The sequence below is a fragment of the Bos javanicus genome, chromosome 23 (genome assembly GCF_032452875.1).
Source record: "Bos javanicus breed banteng chromosome 23, ARS-OSU_banteng_1.0, whole genome shotgun sequence".
Lineage (NCBI taxonomy): Eukaryota > Metazoa > Chordata > Mammalia > Artiodactyla > Bovidae > Bos > Bos javanicus.
Window position 1 is genome coordinate 24,138,108 of NC_083890.1, and position 21,101 is coordinate 24,159,208.

The 21,101-nt window shown below is 41.8% G+C and overlaps 1 protein-coding gene across 4 annotated transcripts in view; it reads right to left on the bottom strand.

Annotated features, from left to right (window-relative positions):
• The window catches only part of PKHD1 (PKHD1 ciliary IPT domain containing fibrocystin/polyductin), a 443,703-nt gene that overhangs the window by 308,169 nt on the left and 114,433 nt on the right, over positions 1 to 21,101 (bottom strand). For all 4 annotated transcript variants that reach the window (XM_061398409.1, XM_061398410.1, XM_061398408.1 and 1 more), the window contains exon 36: positions 3,497 to 3,653. In XM_061398409.1, the coding sequence (XP_061254393.1) occupies positions 3,497 to 3,653 (157 nt within the window). The remainder of the gene's footprint in view (positions 1 to 3,496; positions 3,654 to 21,101) is intronic.

Here is a 21,101-nt window from a genome sequence, read left to right on the forward strand (position 1 = left end):
TGTAATAAGTTGACATTTTCTCAAACAGAGAATGAAATAAGTGAGCTAGTCACATGAACATCTGGAGGAAGAATATTCCAGGCAAAGGGCATTATGTGCAAAGGCCTGGAGGCAGGCGTGTTCCTGGTATATTCACAGAAGAGCTGGATCAGAGTGAATGAGGAAGACAAGGTCAATGAAGGGATTGGAAGTTTAATAATGGTGTGAAGCTTATTCCTAGTGAGATGAGAAGCCATTGAGGTAGGAGTAGGTTGAAAAAAGAAGTAATAAGATCTGACATATTTTAAAGGATGTGGATAATAAGTTATTGGGGGTTATTTTACTATACAGCATAAAAGTCAAATACCAATTACTTAAACACATGAAGGCATATTTTTCTATCACAAAAGTGACTTCAGAGGTGGGCAGCCCCAGGTGCCATGTTAGTATGCAACTCAAAAGTCATCATGGTCCCGATGTCTTCCATTCTTCTATTTCCCCATTCTAAGGTGTCAGTTCATAGTCCAAGACAGCAGCTAAAAATGTAGCAATCATATTTACATTCCAGGAAGCAGAGACGAGAAAGCAGGAGGGACAAGCTGGACTCGCCTCCTACTAGGTCAGCCCTACTTTAGGACACATCCTAGGTGTCCTGCGGCGTGCTTCCCCTTACAGCTCACTGGCCAGCTTTTTGCCACAGGCTGTCTACTCACAGAGGAGAGGAGGAAATACAGCATTTTAGCTGGGTATACTGCTGCCCCAAATAAAAACTTGGGTCCTGCTACTAAAGAAGACCAAAAAATTAGAAACATAGAAAGCAACAAAGAAGTTGTTTGAGATGGTCCCATCCAAAAAGTTATGTTGATTAGGACTAGGTTGGTACAATGGGACACATGTTGGAGATTCAGCCAACAAGAGTCACAGATGGATTGGTCATGGGATATGAGATAAAGAAAGATGTCTAGGATGCTGCCAAGATTTTTGGCCTGAGCCACTGGCTTCCCAAGTGGCTCAGTGGTAAACAATCCACTTGCCAATGTAGGAGCCGAAGGAGACATGGGTTCAATACCTGGGATGGGAAGATCCACTGGAGGAGGAAATGGCAACCCACTCCAGTATTTCTTGCCTGGAGAATCCCATGGACAGAGAAGCCTGGTGGGCTACAGTCCATGGGGTCACAGAGAGTCAGACATGACTGAGTGACTGAACACGCATGCATTGGCTACCAAGTGAGATGGGGAAGTCCCTCCCACTTCGAGTCTTTGCATATATTGATATCTACACAATCAAAACTTGTCTGAGGGACAAAGACGTGCTTTTCACCGCCTCTCCACTAACTCTAAGCTTACATCCTGGACACTCGGATTATTCCCATCCACATCCTACCTTACCTTCAGCAACATGTTTTATCTTATTTTCTTTTAAGATTTTTTATGTGAACCATTTTTAATGTCTTTATTGAATTTGTTACAATATTGTTTATGTTTTATGTTTTGGTTTTTTGACCATGAGGCATATGAAATTTTCCCTACCCAGGGATCAAACCCATACCCCTGCTTTGGAAGGTGAGGTCTTAACCACTGGACCATCAGGGAAATCCTTACAACACATTTTATAACTAGACATTTGACTCTTCTATACTTGCTGCCTAACTACTTTTTCTTTAGTAGTAATGCACATTATTTGTATTAAGTGTTATACTTCACTGCTTCTTATGTCTCATACAGATTTCCTAGGCCACTTAGTAAGTAGTCACAAGTCATCTGTTGCACCAAATTTCATCTGTGTCCTTTCCCAGGTCTCATACTTTCCAGTTTATACAGAAATTGGTGTCCACTGCTTACCTTCACAATCCTACCAATGGGCCTACTTCCCAAGAGAGAGGGGAGACCCTTCACACAACAGTCTTTCCCTCTCCACAGGATGAGGGTTTGTTTGTCCTTCTAAACCTAGTCACTTACACTAAATAATGAGAGTGAAGTGTTGAACGGGGAATACTTAGAAAAACCACTACTGAAAGGTGACAGGTTGGAGCGAGTGTCTGGGATACTTGGATCTTGAAATCTCCAAGAGTGGAAGTCAGGTTATGCACCCACCTGCCTCGGCCTTCCCCTTACTCTCTGCTTTCCCTCTGATGCCTCTTCTCCATCTTTAGTTTCTGGCCCTATGGACAAATACCATTCCTTGATGGAACATTTACCGGGGACTATTAGGAAATCCAGACCCTCAGATGGGCTGAGTTTGACGACTTTTGGCTTGGAAACTTCTCCCAAATGGTATCAAGGTTAGGAAAAGACCCTAGAGTGCCTGACGGGCATCCCATCCTCCAACAGAATTTGACTCCTGTGGTGAGAGTCCTGGTTAAAGGCTTGAAAAGAGCCATCTTTTCCCTGAGCTGAGACTTGAAGTCTGTAATTTTCCTTTGTCATTGCCAGTCCTTAGGTAGCTGCTAGCTGTCAATAAGTCAGCACTCCCCATAGCCACTGGCTACACACACACACACACCACAAAGCCAAGTCAGGAACCCAAGCTCACAGACCCTTTTCCGAAAGGGTACTAATTAAGTGATTTGCCTGAAAACTTCTCCTTGCTGCCAGAGGGGGAAAAAAGCAGCTTCCAGAGTAAAGAATGTAAAATTCTTAATGAGTCCACCTTTAAGAGATGGGTAGTCACACTCCATCAGCTTATTCCCTGGAAAATATTTTATTCTCCCTCATATAGCCACCCTCTTACTTTAACAAGAACAAATGCTCCTATAAATGTTAAATATATTTATAGTAAAGAATGGTGCTTTGGTGTCGTTTTATAGATCTCCATAACTAATCACATTTCCCAAGTAATTTTCATTTGCCGATGAACAAGAGTCCCTTTGATAACCATTCCTTATTATCTACTACTGAAGTAGGCAATGATTTTTATTCTCATTTAACAGATAAGGAAACAAATGCACGAGGAGGTAGAAAAAACTGACATAGTCACTTGGTGGTGGGGTGGAGGAGTTAAAATGTAAATTCTCAATCTCTCCCAAATTCCCAGACCCTAGAGCTATGTGGCCGGTTTTGCAATAAGGAAGCCTATTTATATGACTTTCCACGGGACCAGGAAGTCAAAACCACAACAGGGTAAAAGCCTGAAGGCACTGCCTTCTCGGCAGGGAATTTCAAAGGCAGCAGCATTAACTGATTTCAGAGCCTTTTGCTATACTGTGGGTGCTGCCAGGGACAAGCATGCATACAAAGGGCTTGAATAAAGAAGCATATTCTTGGAGAACACTGTTCACCCTTTTGTACTTGAAAAACTAAAATAATCAAGCTCTGTGTTTTTAAGAGTCAAAAGAAAAGGCTTTCGTTTTGAACCCTCTGACCACTTCTTCCTTTCATAGTGAAATCTCAATTTGTTCTGAGAATATATTGTCAACCAGGTGCTGGAACTTATCCAAAATGTCCCCCGGACCCCTGCCTCTAAAATAACAGGATCATATGTAATAATGCCACCCCCATATCCAAACTCCACGAACCTTTCACGTGGAGGAAGTTGAGGATGCTGGTGTTGGTGTCCAACAGAAGCAGCTGGCCCTTCTCCACCGTGACGTTGTCGCCCTCTTGTGGCGGTCTCTGGGGAAACCAGCTGTGAGCCCTGGACCACCTCCCGCAGAATTGAAAAATAAAGTTGCCCTGGAAAACAGGTTTTGTTATTTTATTTTGCTTTATTTAAAAGCAGGATAGTCTGGGTGATCCATCAAAATAGAAACTCCTTAAACTCAAATTAATTTAAATTTAATTTTAAACCTCTCAATAAAATGAATCACCTTCCTACAACTAACTCCAAAAGAGGAAAATACGGAAGGGGCAAAGTTGTAACTGAAGGGCCTCTGTGTTCAGCCTCTGGAGTTCTCCAATGACATGCTGCTAATGTTTTCTTACCTTTTCCCCCAGCACAGCCCCCTTATACCTAACAGATGGGACTGGTTCCATTTTTTATTTGTAGAGACATGTATCGAGTCTTGGACAAAACGTCATAAATAGTCAGGAACAGAGAGAATTTAAATGGGTGGCATTTCACTTTATGTAATTGGTGCCATTTTTCACAGGCTCTACTGCAAGCATTTCTGTTTTATAGGAAAACTCCTCTCTCCATGTGTTCAGACCCATCCTCCTACTTTGCCTCTTTTGATATTATTGCTGCCTTTCCCTCTGTGCTAAGTGCATCCCAGGCAGCAAAGCTCATGCATGGCAAGAACGCCAGCTGACTTCAGATGACAACCCAGAACCTTTGAGGGAGGAGCCAGAGCAGGACTGTGAGGAGCCCAGAGGAGGAAACACCCTTCACCCCACTCAATCTCCCTCTCAGAGCTCTTGGTTCCCTGTTAATTTATGGTCACAATGAAGTCATGTGCTTTTCCAACAAAGGATGTGAAAGTCACAGAAAGCAGTTTCTGGCTCATGAAAGAGGCAGTGAACAGGTCTACATGTCCTGTGCAGCCATGGAACTGTAATTCTATGAATATAGTGAAATCCTCTCGGAAAAGGTGATTAGCTCAAGGTCATACAGATGACAAGTGCATGCCTCTCTCCCCACAGTTCTTCCCACCCAGATTCCAACCTAATGAGAAGCCCCGGTTCCTATAAAATAGATGCCTAGAAGGTCCTCTGGTAAGGTGTTAAGAGGCAGATGAGAGAAGATGAGGGAAGGTGAGGCATGTTTATAACGCCAATAACTGCACCTCCACAGAAAACAGTGCCCTGGAGTGTTTCAGACACAGAAAATAGAGAAATGTGCTCCTAGAAGAGTCAATAGATTTTCCAGAGGGTATACTGACCCCCAGCTCTCTAGTCCCAGATTGTACTGAACCTCACCACCAACAAAGCTTGGGAATAAGGAAAAGTAGGATCTTTCCATTTTCTGCATCTATAAAGGAGATAAAAGTCAATGAGTCATCCCAATTTAAGAGATGGCAAGGCATTCAGCACAGTGATAAGTAGTCTCAGCAAGATGGAGAAAAAGGAAAGATGTGGTACCTGAGCATTGTTGTGAGCTGTATGAAACATGCCCACAGGATAAGCATCCACAGACTCAAAAAGTAGAAGGGAAATTTTGCACTCTACTGATCTCACACTGAAGCTAGGCACAGGGAGGTAAAAATACAGAAACATCTCCTTATAAGGCTAGACATTCTACATTCATGTAATACTTTAATTCACTCCTGTACAATCCACAAAGAGAAAGTGGGGAGTGGTGACAGGAGGAAATTGGAGTGGAATAAAGTGGTGAGAAGATGGGAAAGATTGAAAGATGGTAAAGACAACTCCAGAGACGGCAAACCAGGTTATCTGTAAATCAGTCCCGACTCACTATGACAAAATATATGAAAAGCAAAACACTTGGATTTCTAGAAGATCAATGACGGAAAGGACTCTAGAGAAATCCTATCCCTTTATTTAAAAAAGGATACTTCAGACTGAGTTTCTCAGCCTAGAGCTGTTTAAGGTGGAGCTTCCTTTTATGCCACCAGAACAGACCCAAAAGCTCAAGAGGGATAAATTAGGAGCTTGGAATTAAGAAACACACTATTATATCTAAAGCAGATAAACAACAAGCACCTACTGCATAGTGCAGGGAACTATACTCAATATCTTGTAATAGTCTAGACTGGTTCCAGATCAGGAAAGGACAACGTCAAGGCTGTATATTGTCACCCTGCTTATTTAACTTATATGAGAGTACATCATGAGAAACACTAGGCTGGATGAAGCACAAGCTGGAATCAAGATTGCCAGGAGAAATATCAATAACCTCAGATATGCAGATGACACCACCCTCATGGCAGAAAGTGAAGAAGAACTAAAGAGCCTCTTGATGAAAGTGAAAGAGGAGAGTGAAAAAGTTGGCTTAAAACTCAACATTCAGAAAACTAAGATCATGGCATCCGGTCCCATCATTTCATTGCAAATAAATGGGGCAACAATGGAAACAGTGACATACTTTATTTCGGGGGGCTCCAAAATCACTGCAGATGGTGACTGCAGCCGTGAAATTAAAAGATACTTGCTCCTTGCAAGAAAAGTTATGACCAGCCTAGACAGCATATTAAAAAGCAAAGACATTACTTTGCCAGCAAAGGTCTGTTTAGTCAAGGCTATGGTTTTTCCAGTAGTCATGTATGGATGTGAGAGTTGGACTATAAAGAAAGCTGAGCACCGAAGAATTGATGCTTTTGAACTCTGGTGTTGGAGAAGATTCTTGAGAGTCCCTTGGACTGCAAGGAGATCCAACCAGTCTATCCCAGAGGAAATCAGTCCTGAATATTCATTGGAAGGACTGATGCTTAAGCTGAAACTCCAATACTTTGGCCACCTGATGCGAAGAGATGACTCATTGGAAAAGACCCTGATGCTGGGAAAGACTGGGGAGGAGGAGGGGACAACAGAGAATGAGATGGTTGGATGGCATCACCAACTCAATGGACATGAGTTTGAGTAAACTCCAGGAGTTGGTGATGGACAGGGAAGCCTGGCGTGCTGCAGTCCATGGGGTTGCAAAGAGTCAGACACAGCTGAGTGACTGAACTGAATAATCTAGAATGGAAAAGTATCTGTAAAAGAATATATATGTGTGAGTGTGTTTGTATATACAATGAGTATGAGTGAAGTCGCTCAGTCGTGTCCGACTCTGTGCGGCCCCATGGACTGTAGCCTACCAGGCTCCTCCCTCCATGGGATTCTCCAGGCAAGAGTACTGGAGTGGGTTACCATTTCCTTCTCCAGGGGATCTTCCCGATCCAGGAATCAAATCCAGGTCTCCCACATTCCAGGCAGACGCTTTAACCTCTGAGCCACCAGGGAAGCCTTATATATACAATGTGTGTATATATGTGTGTATATGTATATGTATATATATATATTTATATACACATATGTATTTATATACACATATATATTTATATACACATATATATTTATAAAATGTGCTATAGGTGCTAAGTCGCTTCAATCACGTCCAACTCTTTTCAACCCTATGGACTGTAGCCTACCAGGCATCTCTGTCCATGGGATTCTCCGGGCAAGAATACTGGAGTGGGTTGCCATGCCCCCTCCAGGGGATCTTCCCAACCCAGGAATCAAACATGTATCTTTCATGTCTCCTGCATTGGCAGGTGGGTGCCACCTGGGAAGCCCTTTATTCAGTGTAGTACATTTCAAATAGTTATCAATGCTAAGCATTAACTTTTAAAAGATCTAAGCTTCTCTCTGCCCAAAACTTTTCTTTACCATAATAAAGATATCTTGAAATTATATAAAATGTTATTGATAATTCATGCCTATTACAAAACAATGACTAAATACTAAAAGGCCTAAAACATTAATGGACCCTCACGTGTCTGACAGCACCTTGGGAAGTAGAAGAGTCAACTATCTCCACGATTTCAAGTTGTCAGGGAATCCATGGTAATATGTATGCCACTATAAGAATTTTAGCTCTATATTTTCATAGCAGACACAATGGTAGTATAATTCCATTCCACGGGCTTCCTAGGCAATAACTGCACGAGACAGAGGAGGTGGCTCACTTCCCAACATCTTTATCCTTCCATTCCTATCATTTTGATCCAATCAAGCAAAAAAGAATGCCAACAGTATCATTAAAAAGACTTCTTGTCCATACATTTGAAAAACTCTCAGTTGATACCAGTGTAATGTTTTAGGTGCAAGCCAGGCTCTGTGCCACCAACTCAACTCCCAGGTCAATGCAAGTTTCACTTGCACCAAATTACACCTCTTTCTACCATAGTCCCCAAGGAGTTCAGCCTTTATTTCTGGTTTTCAACTTCAAGATAAACAAATCACTCATTCCCATTCTGCAGATGAAGAATATCTGCCTATGGGCATATGGGGGCATATGAGGGGGGATAAAAATAAAGATTTGGAAACTATTCAGAACACAACCTCATTTTTACCTCAGAACCTACAGCCCCAAATAAGCCAAAACAAAAACCCCAAACCAAATAAAACACAAGCAAAAACTTTCCTGGCTCAGCGAGAAGAGAACGCAATTTGTTTTTTCCTTTACAGCTTGTCAGCACTTCTCTGAACTTCAGGGAATGTGCAGTGTCTGCAAATCTTAGGTGTCACCTTAAATGTATTTGCAACACCACCAGAGTTACCTTGAGAGAAATCATTGATCAGCAAGTTGGAACACCAGGCAGAGCAAAGACCTATTTGCGAGCATCTGTGTTAAGCAGGGATGGTGGAGCAGGCAGGGTGTGGGGATCTTTCTAGCAACAGTGTCTCCTGGATGACAAAGACAAGAAGGAACTAGTTAACACCTCCCCAGAATGCCTGCTTCAGCAAACTAATCCTAGAAAGAGGAAAAGACAGGTCCCTATCACTGACACTCTCTCCCCCCTTTACACAGCTCTGCTTTCTCCAAAGAACTTACTCACCATCACCGAAATATTGTGTATTGTTCACAGTTACTTAAGCCCCAGTTGACTGTAAGCTTCAGGAGAACATCTTGGTTTTCTGCTGTATTCCAGTTACTGTTGTTGTTTAGTTCCTAAGTCGTGACCAACTCTTTTCAACCCCTTGGACTGTGGCCCGCCAAGCTCCTCTGTCCATGGGATTTCCCAAGCAAAAAAACTCAAGTGGGTTGCATTTCCTTCTTCGGGGATCTTCCTAACCCAGGGATTAAACCCGGCTCTCCTGCATTGCTGGGCGTGTTTTTTTTTACCACTGAGCCACTAGGGAAGCCCTTGTATCGCAGTACCTACAACAGTACCTGGCACATAGTACTTACCGCCAAAATATGTTTGAATACTCAACTCTTTTGTGAGCTCATAATCGCTAACCCATAATTTAAAATATTGTTTTCATAACTAAGATAATCTGATATGAAGCTGCAGGTTTTTTCTACTTTTTTCAGTGATCTTTTACATAGAAATGTTTTAAATTTTTATCAAACCAAATGTACAGACCTTTTCTTTTGTAACATCCCCCATTCTTTTACACATAAGACTCCTTTCATTCTGACACAAACAGCACTTCTAATGTGTGTTCTTCTTGATTTGTAGGATTTTACATTTGTATGTTAATCCTGAACTAACTTAGAATTTATGTTGGTGGGAAGTTTTCCATTTATCCTTATTTTTTATCTTAGCTTTGTTTTTTCCCCAAATAGTGAAATGACTTCATACCATTTATTAAATAACACTTGCTCTCCCAATTAAGAGTCTTGGCTATTTTAATAATTGCATTATAATATTGGGTGATATTTTGCATGGTGGCCAATTAAAATCCCAAACCTTTCCTGAATGAGCTAGTGTAAAGGTATTTCTTTTAGATACATGTGACCTCATCCTTGTTCTTAAGGTGCTTGTGTTATCATTGAAAAAAGATACATAGCTTGGTAATTAATATAAAGCATGATTAATTCAATAATTAAAAGTATAAGCAAGGTACTATGGGAGTTCAAAAAATTAGATGGCTAACTCTGGTAAAGACTGCCTACCAGGTGAAATCCAGTGTGTTAATTACCTTTCCTTTTTTCAACCTGGACACTATATATAAATTAACACAGGCTGAGATTATTTCAGCTGATTATGAAACCCAAAAAATGCTCATTGTAGGAAAAGCCAACCACTTACAAATCCAGGATTACAAATAGTGCCCCTGACCTCTAAACTAATAACTCCTTAGGGAACAAAAAGGAAATTAAATTAGTTTGGCATGATTTGTTCTTACTGGGCTCATGCTTGCTCTCAGTGATCACTTCTTTTCTCAGTGCTTATAAACCCTTCACGATGATGAGATAACATCAGAAAGTACCCCCCGCCACACACACACACACACACACACTGCCCAGCACATCGATGACTCAAAGAAATGTCAGTAACACCTTCTGCCAGCAACTGGGACCCAGTTCACACCTAACTTTGTCCCTGTTAGAAAACCGGGCAATTCACCAGCCTCTCTCTCCCTTCTGTGAACATCCTACATGCCATGATTTCTCTAACAATACTGATATTAGCTCGGTGCCTCATCCAGGTAAGTTATTTTAGCACTCTTGAGCTTAAGGAACTAGTACAGTCTGCAGAGAGAACAAATTTGCAGAAACTTTCTTCATCTTCTCTTCCACTTGAATCTCCAAATCTCCCTAAGTAACGTCTCTTCTGAATTATAAGCCTGAAGACCATTCCATGACCAATGCCTCCTACGCCCCAGGCACAGTGCTAGACGTGTGACTTACAGTATCACTCACCTCACAACTGAAAAACCTACACATTACCCTCACTACTTTAAATTTCTGAAATATGAAATTTTAAAGATTATTCATAATGGCTAACGTTTTTGTGTGCAGGGAGTTGGTGATGGACAGGGAGGCCTGACGTGCTGTGATTCATGGGGTCGCAAAGAGTCGGACACGACTGAGCGACTGAACTCAACTGAACAGTATAATACATATATACATTATACATATATATGTAAATACATATATATATTATCTATATATATAATAACTGAATCACTTTTCTGTATAGCAGAAATTAACACTGTAAATCAACTATCAGTTCAGTTCAGTCGCTCAGTCGTGTCTGACTCTTTGCCCCATGAATCGCAGCACGCCAGGCCTCCCTGTTCATCACCAACTCCCGGAGTTCACTCAAACTCAGCGTCCATCGAGTCGGTGATGCCATCCAGCCATCTCATCCTCTGTCGTCCCCTTCTCCTCCTGCCCCCAATCCCTCCCAGCATCAGAGTCTTTTCCAATGAGTCAACTCTTCACATGAGGTGGCCAAAGTACTAGAGTTTCAGCTTTAGCATCATTCCTTCCAAAGAACACCCAGGGCTGATCTCCATCAGAATGGGCTGGTTGGATCTCCTTGCAGTCCAAGGGACTCTCAAGAGTCTTCTCCAACACCACAGTTCAAAAGCATCGATTCTTCGGCGCTCAGCTTTCTTCACAGTCCAACTCTCACATCCATACATGACCACTGGAAAAACCATAGCCTTGACTAGACGGACCTTTGTTGGCAAAGTAATGTCTCTGCTTTTCAATATGCTATCTAGGTTGGTCATAACTTTCCTTCCAAGGAGTAAGCGTCTTTTAATTTCATGGCTGCAGTCACCATCGGTAGTGATTTTGGAGCCCCCCAAAATAAAGTCTGACACTGTTTCCACTGTTCCCCCATCTATTTGCCATGAAGTGATGGGACCACATGCCATGATCTTAGTTTTCTGAATGTTGAGTTTTAAGCCAACTTTTTCACTCTCCTCTTTCACTTTCATCAAGAGGATTTTTAGTTCCTCTTCACTTTCTGCCATAAGGGTGGTGTCATCTGCATATCTGAGGTTATTGATATTTCTCCTGGCAATCTTGATTCCAGCTTGTGCTTCTTCCAGCCCGATGTTTCTCATGATATACTCTGCATATAAGTTAAATAAGCAGGGTGACAATAGACAGCCTTGATGTACTCCTTTTCCTATTTGGAACCAGTCTGTGGTTCCATGTCCAGTTCTAACTGTTGCTTCCTGACCTGCATATAGGTTTCTCAAGAGGCAGGTCAGGTGGTCTGGTATTCCCATCTCTTTCAGAATTTTCCACAATTTATTGTGATCCACAGTCAAAGACTTTGGCATGGTCAATAAAGCAGAAATAGATGTTTTTCTGGAACTCTCTTGCTTTTTCAACTATACTTCAATACAATTTTTAAAAAACAAGTATTATCTCACTCAATCATCATAGACTCTATTCAACCTCCTTGCCTGCAGGAGCAGATGAATCTCTGGATTCAACAAATATTTATTGACCACAAAATAAAACAAAACCCTGCTCTGGGGGAGCTTATATCGTAGGGAGGTAAAGATAAATAAATAAAACAAATCACGTGATCTGAAAAGCAAAAGCAAGGGGAAGTAGAACAGAAGCGCCAGTGTGGGAGAATCTATTTCATATCGAGTGATCGGGGTCCAGCCTCTCAGATAAAAGATGGGAGCAGAGGTGGAGTATGAGCCAGAGGTGCTCTGAGAAAGGAGACGTGTGAAATGCTGCAAGCTCAGCAAGGAGCCCAGAGAGGGCGGCTGGGTCTGGAGGCAAGAAGTTTGCACAGCTCTGTTATCTTCTTGCTGAAGAAGGGCATTCAGTCATTTGTCCAACTGCATAAAGACCTCAAATTCTTCATGTCACAGAGAAAAGAATCAAGTAAAACATTCAGCAGTCTATAACAGGGTTCACAAACTACAGCTGAAATAAAAATAAAGTTTTATTAGAACATCGGTTTGACCATTCACTTAAATACTGTTTTCTGGCTGTTTTCTGTTTGTGACAAAGACTCTATGGCCCACCAAAGCTAAAAGCTACCTGGCTCTTTGTAGGAAAAAATTGCTTACTCCTGGTATATTCTGATGTATATAATCAGTATAATAATAATAACTGATATTGTCTAGGTACCTAAAATATGCTCAGAACACTACATCTATAGGATTCCTGGGTGACTCAGTGGTAAAGAATCCACCAGCCACTGCAGGACAGTCAGATTCAATACCTGGGTGAGGAAGATCCCCTGGAGAAGAAAATGGCAACCGACTCCAGTATTTTTGCCTGGAAAAATCCCATGGACAGAAGAGCCCAGTGGGTTATAGTCCACACGGTCGCAAAAGAGTCGGACACGATTAGTGACTAATCAACAACAGTATATCTATATTCCATCAGTACTGAAATATATTCAAAATAGAGCCTTCTACAATTAAAAATAAAAAATTGTAATACAACTACCTAAGAACCTGGGAACTGGATAGCAAAAGACTATACACTGAAACACTGGAAACTGGTTCAATTCTCTTCATTTTCCAGTAAGCAATAAGCCAGGTCTCTGAAGGCTACATAAGGGCAAGTGGAAGTGAGTGTGTGTGTGTGTGTGTGTGTGTGTGTGTCATGGGCATGCACACATACACACATAAGGCCAAATCAGAAGACTGACAGATACACGCTAGCCTTTTCCACAGAGCTGACACGCTGCCATTTAACCAGCGAGCGCAGAGCACGTGTTTCTGTTCCCAGTCACTAGTAAGAGACAAGGTTAACATTTTAAGTGATGGACTACAGCATGTTATTTCCCCATGCAATGGACCCGTGACTGCACCACCTTCGAAAACACTTAATTTCAGTGATTGAATACACGGGAGCTCACTTTCCCTGCTATGAACCTTTTGACAGCTCCTCAGTTTCATGTACCAGGGGAACCTTTTTCTTCCTCCTTTTCTTTTCCCCTCCCCTTTATACCTGAAGGGAAGCAAAATGAATATGTGGTGGCAGAAAGAAAAGGAGGAAGCTGAGAGAATGAAAACCAGTTTGTAAGCATCCCTGTATTTTACAATAGCCGTATTCACTGCCATCTGCTCTAATTACTTTTAATGTTTGGGCTACCATCTTCATACAATAGAAATAATGATCTCCTCAAGGGCAAAAAAAAAAATGTTTTTTACAGAAACAAACAAAAGTTGATTACACTTAGCTTCCAGGCTAAAGAAGCATCAAGCTACTTTGTAATGAACAATCAATTAAGAAAGTGCGTAGGCTTCTGATGAACAGAAACAAATTGAGTCTTCTCCATGGTTTCCCCCCTCTTTCCTCCTTGCCCCACCACTTTGGAGGAATCAAGCCCACAGATCACAGAGGGCAAGGACATGCCCAGGCACGTTTCTAGGTCTGAGGTGAAGTGAAGTAAAGTGAAGTCGCTCAGTCGTGTCTGACTCTTTGCGACCCCATGGACTGTAGCCCACCAGGATCCTGGGTCCGTGGGATTTTCCAGCATGAATACTGGAGTGGGTTGCTATTCCCTTCTCCAGGCGATCTTCCCGACCCAGGGATCAAACCCAGGTCTCCCACATTGTAAGCAGACACTTTACTGTCTGAGCTACAGGTGACATCACATCGATTCCTTACATTTGGATCAGAACCAAAGTCAAGTCTTCTTCCAGTGCTTGTGTGGGCATGAGGCATGGCCAGTTTTGAGAAACACTGAATATAGAGATAGGTAGTCTGCCAAGAGTAAAAATTCTCTCTCCTAAGTTCCCCAGAGACCACCTCAAACCTGAACACCTCACTGGAAGCTAGAACTAACAGCCTCAGTAAAGCCTTCAGGAATGGAGGAACTTCCTGGTGGTCCAGCGGTTAAGGCTCTACACTTCCAATGCAGGGGACTCGGGTTCCAACCCTGGTCAAGGAACTAACATCCCACATGCTACATAATGAAACCAAAAAAAAAAAAAAAAAACAGTTTTTAAAAATACAATTTTAAAAAAGCCTCCAGGAATGGAAAAAGACCATGCTGCTGCTGCTAAGTCGCTTCAGTCGTGTCCGACTCTGTGCAACCCCAGAGACGGCAGCCCACCAGGCTCCCCCGTCCCTGGGATTCTCCAGGCAAGAACACTGGAGTGGGTTGCCATTTCCTTCTCCAGTGCATGAAAGTGAAAAGTGAAAGTGAAGTCGCTCAGTAGTGTCCAACTCTTAGCGACCCCATGGACTGCAGCCCACCAGGCTCCTCCATCCATGGGATTTCCAGTCAAGAGTACTGGAGTGGGGTGCCATTGCCTTCTCCGAAATAGACCATAATGGGTCCCTTCCCTGGCACTCAGGTTTCAGTGAAATGTGTGACCTTCAGAAAGACATGGAACAGACTGCAAGGCCAGCAGAACTTGACTTTCACAAAGGCCATGTCTAGAGACCTTCTCTAATCCCCAAATTTGAGCATACTATGTATATTAAGAATTCTGAGATATCCCCCAGGATTCTTGATCCCCCTTCATATACATGCCACAGATATTTCCCTCCCCTGAAGTAGGAACAGAGCTGGTGAACAGGATGGGATCTCACTCCCATGACTAGGTTACATCATATGGCAATGGTGAAGGAATTTTGCAGGTATAATTAAGTTCAGAAATCAGCTGACTTTGGGTTAGTCAAAGGGGATAGACATATAAGTGAGCCCTTAAAAGAGAGAGCCCTCACTGACTTTGAAGCAGCCAACTGCCAGGTTATGGAGAGAACCAGGTGATTAGGACCTAAGAGCAGCCTCAAGGACCCAAACTGGTCCCTGGCCAACAGCCAACAAAAATTGAGGCCCTCATCCTGTAGACTGAAGAAACTGATTTCAGCCAACAACCTGAATGAGACTGAAGGAAGACCTTGAGCTCAGGGTAAGGATGTAACTAGGCTGACACCTTAACTTCAGCCTTATGAGATGTTGTATAGAGACCCCAGCTACTCTGCTCCCAGACATCTGACCTGCAGAAACTTGGAGATAACAAACGGGCCTTGTCTTAAGCTGCTAAGACAGTGGTGCTGGGCAGAAAGTCAGATGGTTCTCCCACTGCACAAGTGACTCCCAGCACACAGGACTGGCAATACAGTTTTTCGGATTGTATGTTTTGTTGTTGTTGTTGTTCATTTACAATGCCAAGAAGTTTAAGACCTGAGAACTCATTTGCTCAGGAAAAGTTAAGACAGCTGAAGAAAAACAGAAAATGTCATAGGGCTGCTGTGTCTTCACAACCTTTCTCTATTTTAGGCTGAAGAAACGCAAAACCTTCCTGATCCTAAACACAACCATAATGCATGTCCTTCGGGAGAGATGAAGAATTTTTGAAAGCCCAGATTTCGACTAGACTTCTGAAAATAGTATTTTGAATATAATTGGTTTTAATAGCATTACTTTTTTGCTTGCATTGCTCCCCAAGGAGAGAAGAGAATCTGGCTTTTTATTCCCTTACTTAAAAAAAAAAAGGTAACGCAGAGGAAAACCAAGCTCTGAAACCAGAGAAATCCATTCTGTACCTGGACGTGCTATCTTCATCAATCTTGACTACATAACTCTTCCTGCATTCTTTAAGGATAGTGATTACCATACTTTTTAGGAAGACAAAGGAAATGTTAATTTAGGTTTTAAGATCCCCTGATATCAAAGTAGCATAATCTTTTATCATTAAGCATTCACGCATATATAGTCTGGCATTTGATGATGCAAAAGATGATTTTTCTTAATGCTAATACCACAAAATTATCCGTCCTACTTGGGAATGAGGAAGCCCAGAAAGATTAAATGATGGATTTCAAAGCTGGGATGCCATCTTAAGGATCTAGAATTTGGGGAACTTGCCTGTTCCCTGCAGTCCAGAGTTTTTCTTATATACACTGGTTGTGTTGATTAAATCATCACCATCAGCTTCATGAACATTTACTGAGCACTCTCTATGGCGCAGGCATTATGGGACCCTTCCCTGGACCCACAAATGCATAACTGAATTTGTAAGCTCTTAGAGCCCAGCTTCAAGTGCATTGTTCCCTTCCCTCTAAACGCATCCGCCACACACTGTCCCTTTTCTGCCAAACCCTGTTTATTGGTTCCAGATGCAATGAATCATCTACTGACTTGAGCGACATTAGAGGTAAACACCAAGGTTAAAATGTAGAGATAATTGAATAATGCCAACTACCAGGAACAGCAGTCCAGGCAAAGGAGGAAATAGATCCAGAGATCTCAGATACAGCAGTCTGATGGAAACCCTCCACTCTCAGGATCAAAACCACATGCTATTTTGACATGATGGGAAAATGTCAATGTTTTATTTTTCCAAATTTTCATATGCCAGGTATCAGTATGGGTAGGTGTGGCAAGCCCAGTGGTAACATAATTTACATGTCCCTGTGATTAAAAATAAAGCTTCCAAAAATCAACTAAACTGCCATCTATTTATTATCTCAAAGAAAGGTGCTCTCAACTGTTTTTTAAATATATATGTGTAAGTTATTGCTTTGACTGATGATAAATAAAATGAATGAAATATATGCATTTTTCCAACAAACTCTTCTTTAGAGAAAACCCCATAAAGAAAAATTTTCCAAAACCCTTCCAAAAAATCATAAAGTTCCATAGACTTTCCAGATAGCAAAATGCACTTTAATCATTTGCTTTCCAGTCACCTGGCATTCATTGTATACAATGCACATAATGTATAAACAGGGGTATATGTATAACATATACACATAAGTTTATACAAACACTTGAAAAACTTTCTTTATTGTGTCTTTAAAGGCAGAAAACTCAGAACCCTCAGCACATACTAAACAATCCACAAGCATAGTTATCACCCAAGAAGTCTGGACGTTTAAAAGCCACAAAGACCCCCATGAATGAGCCTTAAAGCAGCAGTAATCAACCTTCTAGGGATCCGAGACTGGACTAATTCAATAAGCAGTATGGGATCAGAGATCGTAACACATGCAAAGCACCTTTCCAGGAGTTCTCCCAATTTGGGGGCATTATCCCTCTGCTGAAAATCAGGACCTCAACTGGCTGAGGATTAATTATTCACATAGCTCTTTTTCGCCTGAATCAAATAGAAGCTTCTTCTTTCCCCGTTTTCCCAATGGGATGAAATAGAGTTCCCAATAAGCCCGGGTGGCGCTAGTGGTAAAGAACCCATCTGCCAATGGAGGAGATGTAAGAGACACAATTCTATCCCTGGGTAGGGAAGATCCCCTGGAGAAGGACACGGCAACCCACTCCTACTGGCAAGATTACTTCTTGCCTGAGGAATCCCACAGACAGAGGAGCCTGGTGGGCTACAGTACAGAGAGTCGCAAAGAGTCAGACATGACGAAAGCAACTTAGCATGCATGCACAAGGAGCTCTTCTCAAAGTTTCCTGATGGGCCAATCAACATGCATTCAGAACTTCCATGGTGGTTCAGTGGTTAAGATTCTGCTGCCACTACAGGGGACACAGGTTTGACCCTTGCTTGTGGAGCTAAGATCCCCATAAGCTGCATGCGGCAGCCAAAAAATAATGCATTTTTGGTAGGTATGAGCCATATCAATGGATGCCATGAAAAAGTTGGCAAGCACATGGCACAGCTTTCCATATTCCCCATTTCCTACTTCTGGACAACTCCTTCAGGTGAAATTTCCTTTGCCTAGGATCTATCCAAAGGAATTTCTGTTGTTTCAGAAAATTGAGAAAAAATTCACTTCACCTCCTTATCAATCACATAAAGAAGAAAGAAATAACATTTCCTTGTTACTCCTTCCTCTTTCTGGGGTAAAGGGCAACCCACTCTAGTATTCTTGCCTGGAAAATTCTATGGACAGAGAAACCTGAAGGGCCACAGTCCATGGGGTGGCAAAGAGTCGTACACAACTGTGCACACACACACAGCCGAGGTGGGAACGTAGCTTTTCCTCTGCCAGTCTTTAAGTTTTCACTTGAGCAACCCAAAGCAAACCTAAACCTTCGTTTAAAACATTTTTAAACCTTTGAATATGTTGAGAACATTTATAGACAATGTAATAATGGACATAGATCATTGACACCTTGCCTAATTCCTCAAACAACTGAGAGGATAAGAAGTACCCAAAAGAATTGATGCTTTTGAACTGTGGTGTTGGAGAAGACTCTTGAGAGTCCCTTGGACTGCAGGGAGATCAAACCAATCAATCCTAAAGGAAATCAGTCCTGAATATTCATTGGAAGGATTGATGATGAAGCTGAAACTCCAATACTTTGGCCACCTGATGTGAAGAACTGACTCACTGGAAAAGACCCTGATGCTGGGAAAGATTGAGGTCAGGAGGAGAAGGGGATGACAGAGGATGAAATGGTTGGATGGCATCACCGACTTAATGGACATGAGTTTGAGCAAGCTCTGGGAGTTGATGATGGACAGGGAAGCCTGGCATGCTGCAGTCCATGGGGTCGCAAAGAGTCAGACATGACTGAGCGACTGACCTTACTGAAAGGATGTTTAGAGGCAAGAGCAGAAGATAAATGAAGTTAATCTTCTTCAGACTAAGCTAGAGATTTGAATTTTAAAGACAGAACTTAGGTCAACATAATTTATATAAAAGATGCTTCTTTGTTGTTATATAGAGGAAATCTTCATGACGTTTGGATTTGGAAATGATTTCTTCACTGTGATACCAAAAGCACAACACCAATAACAAAACTAGATAAACTGGACTTCATCAAATTAAAAACTTTTGTATATCAAAGGACACTATCAACAGAGTGAAAAAGGCAACCAACCTGTGTAATAGAAGAATGGATTTGCAAATCATGTATCTGATAAAGGATTAATATCCAGAATGTATAAAGAAATTCTGAGTTGCAACAACAACAACAAAAAACCCAAACAACCCTATTTAAAATTGATTGGGGCAGAGGCATGGGGGGGAACCTCCTCGGCAGCTCAAGGGTTAAGACCCTGTCTTCCAATGGAGGGGTACAAGTTCTATCCCTTGTTGGGGAACTCAGATCTCACATGCCACTCAGTGTGGTCAATAAATAATAATAAAACTCTTCAAAATAACAATAAAAATGGCCAATGGACTTAAGTAAACATTTCTCCAAAGATCTATAAATAGCTAATAAACATATGAAAAGATGTTCAACATGACTAATCATTAGGAAAATGCAAATCAAAACCACAATGAGATGTCACTTAACAGTCATTAGGGTGGCTATTAGTTAAAACAAAAACACAAACAAAATAACAAGTATTGTGCCTTGCTGGTAGGAATGTAAAATGGTGCAGCCACTTTGGAAGTGGTATGGCAGTTCCTCGCAACATTAAACATTGGTGTACCATATAATTTTGACCATTCCACTTCTGTTTTTATACCTGAAATAACTAAAAGCAGGGACTCAAACAGATATTTGTATATCCGTGGTCATAGCATCATTATTATAAGCCAAAAAGTAGAGGTAGACAAAGCGTCCAACAGATGAACAAAATGTGCAAATCCATACCATGGATGAACCCTGAAGACATTAAGAGGTTCAGGGATTCCCCGAAGCTGCTCAGAAGCTCATAAGAGAAGTAAGCCAGCTACAAAAGGATAAATATTATATGGTTCCACTTAGATGAGATACCTATGTTGCCACATGCAGAGACAGAACGTAGAATAATGGTGGTCAGGATCTGTGGGCAGGTAAAATGGGGAGGTAGTGTTTAATGGGTATGGAGTTTCAGCTTGGGAAGACAAAAATGTCCCAGAAACAGACAGTGGTGATGACTGCACAACAATGTGAATTATTTAATGCCACTGAACTGCACAATTAAATATGGCTAAAACAGTGAATTTTATATTATGCATATTTAACTACAATTTAAAAACTGATGGGGTGGGGGAGATGTTTCTTTGTGTTTAATGAGGAATTTTAGAGCCTCCTGTCTCCTTTTTTTTCAGATGATGGCACTAGAGCTCAGAAGGTTAAATGACTTTTTCAAGGTTCTAAAACCAGATAAAGGAACGCAAAACCAAAAATGAAAATAAGGCTCAGCATTGCCTTGCTGCTCTGTGGAGAGTGGGTTTGTCTCCTTGTTTTTGTGAGTGCATGTGCCTGAGTGTATCCATGAGTCCTCTGTGCTTTCTAGTCCCTGGTCGCCTCCCCACTTCACTCACCTCCTCCCTGCATGATGGCGCACAGAAATCTCCTGCAGCTCCCCAGACATATTCTGCTACTTATCTCCAACCTCCAGTCCTGGAGGTGGACCTCTATAACTTTCGTCCAGAAGACCTTTCTACCCTATTCTAGCAGGGAAGCGCTTGCTCAGTCTTCAAAAGCCAGGTCATCCCCTTTTCTCTCTGAAGCTTTAGCTGGTGTCCCCTCACCCTGAAATGAGCTGTCTCCTTTTTCTCCACCCACTGGGCTGTGAATTTTTGCTTGAGTACTTATCTCCATGATGTTTGGTATCTTGTGGTATTTTCTGTCTCCAGTCCCTCCTCACCGAAGCCAAATGAGACGGGATTCAAGGGAACCAATGGAAGAGCTTAATAGAAGGGCTTCATACCCAAAGTCACACCATCTCCTAAACACATCATGACCATGCTAATGCTAAGCCCCTCCTCTCCTGGGCAATACCATCATCTCAGTCTGGCTCCACTTTAAATGTCTCTGTGATGGCTTTTTCAGGCTCTTGAAAAGCTACTCTTACAGGGGATTCCCACCAAGTCAATTAGACCAAATTTCATGAGTTAGACCAGTTATGTGAACAGGCAGGCAGTAAACAGGATTACAGTGACACCAAAAATCTTCCTCTAACAATGTCTTTGTCCTCTGTTAAAATGAT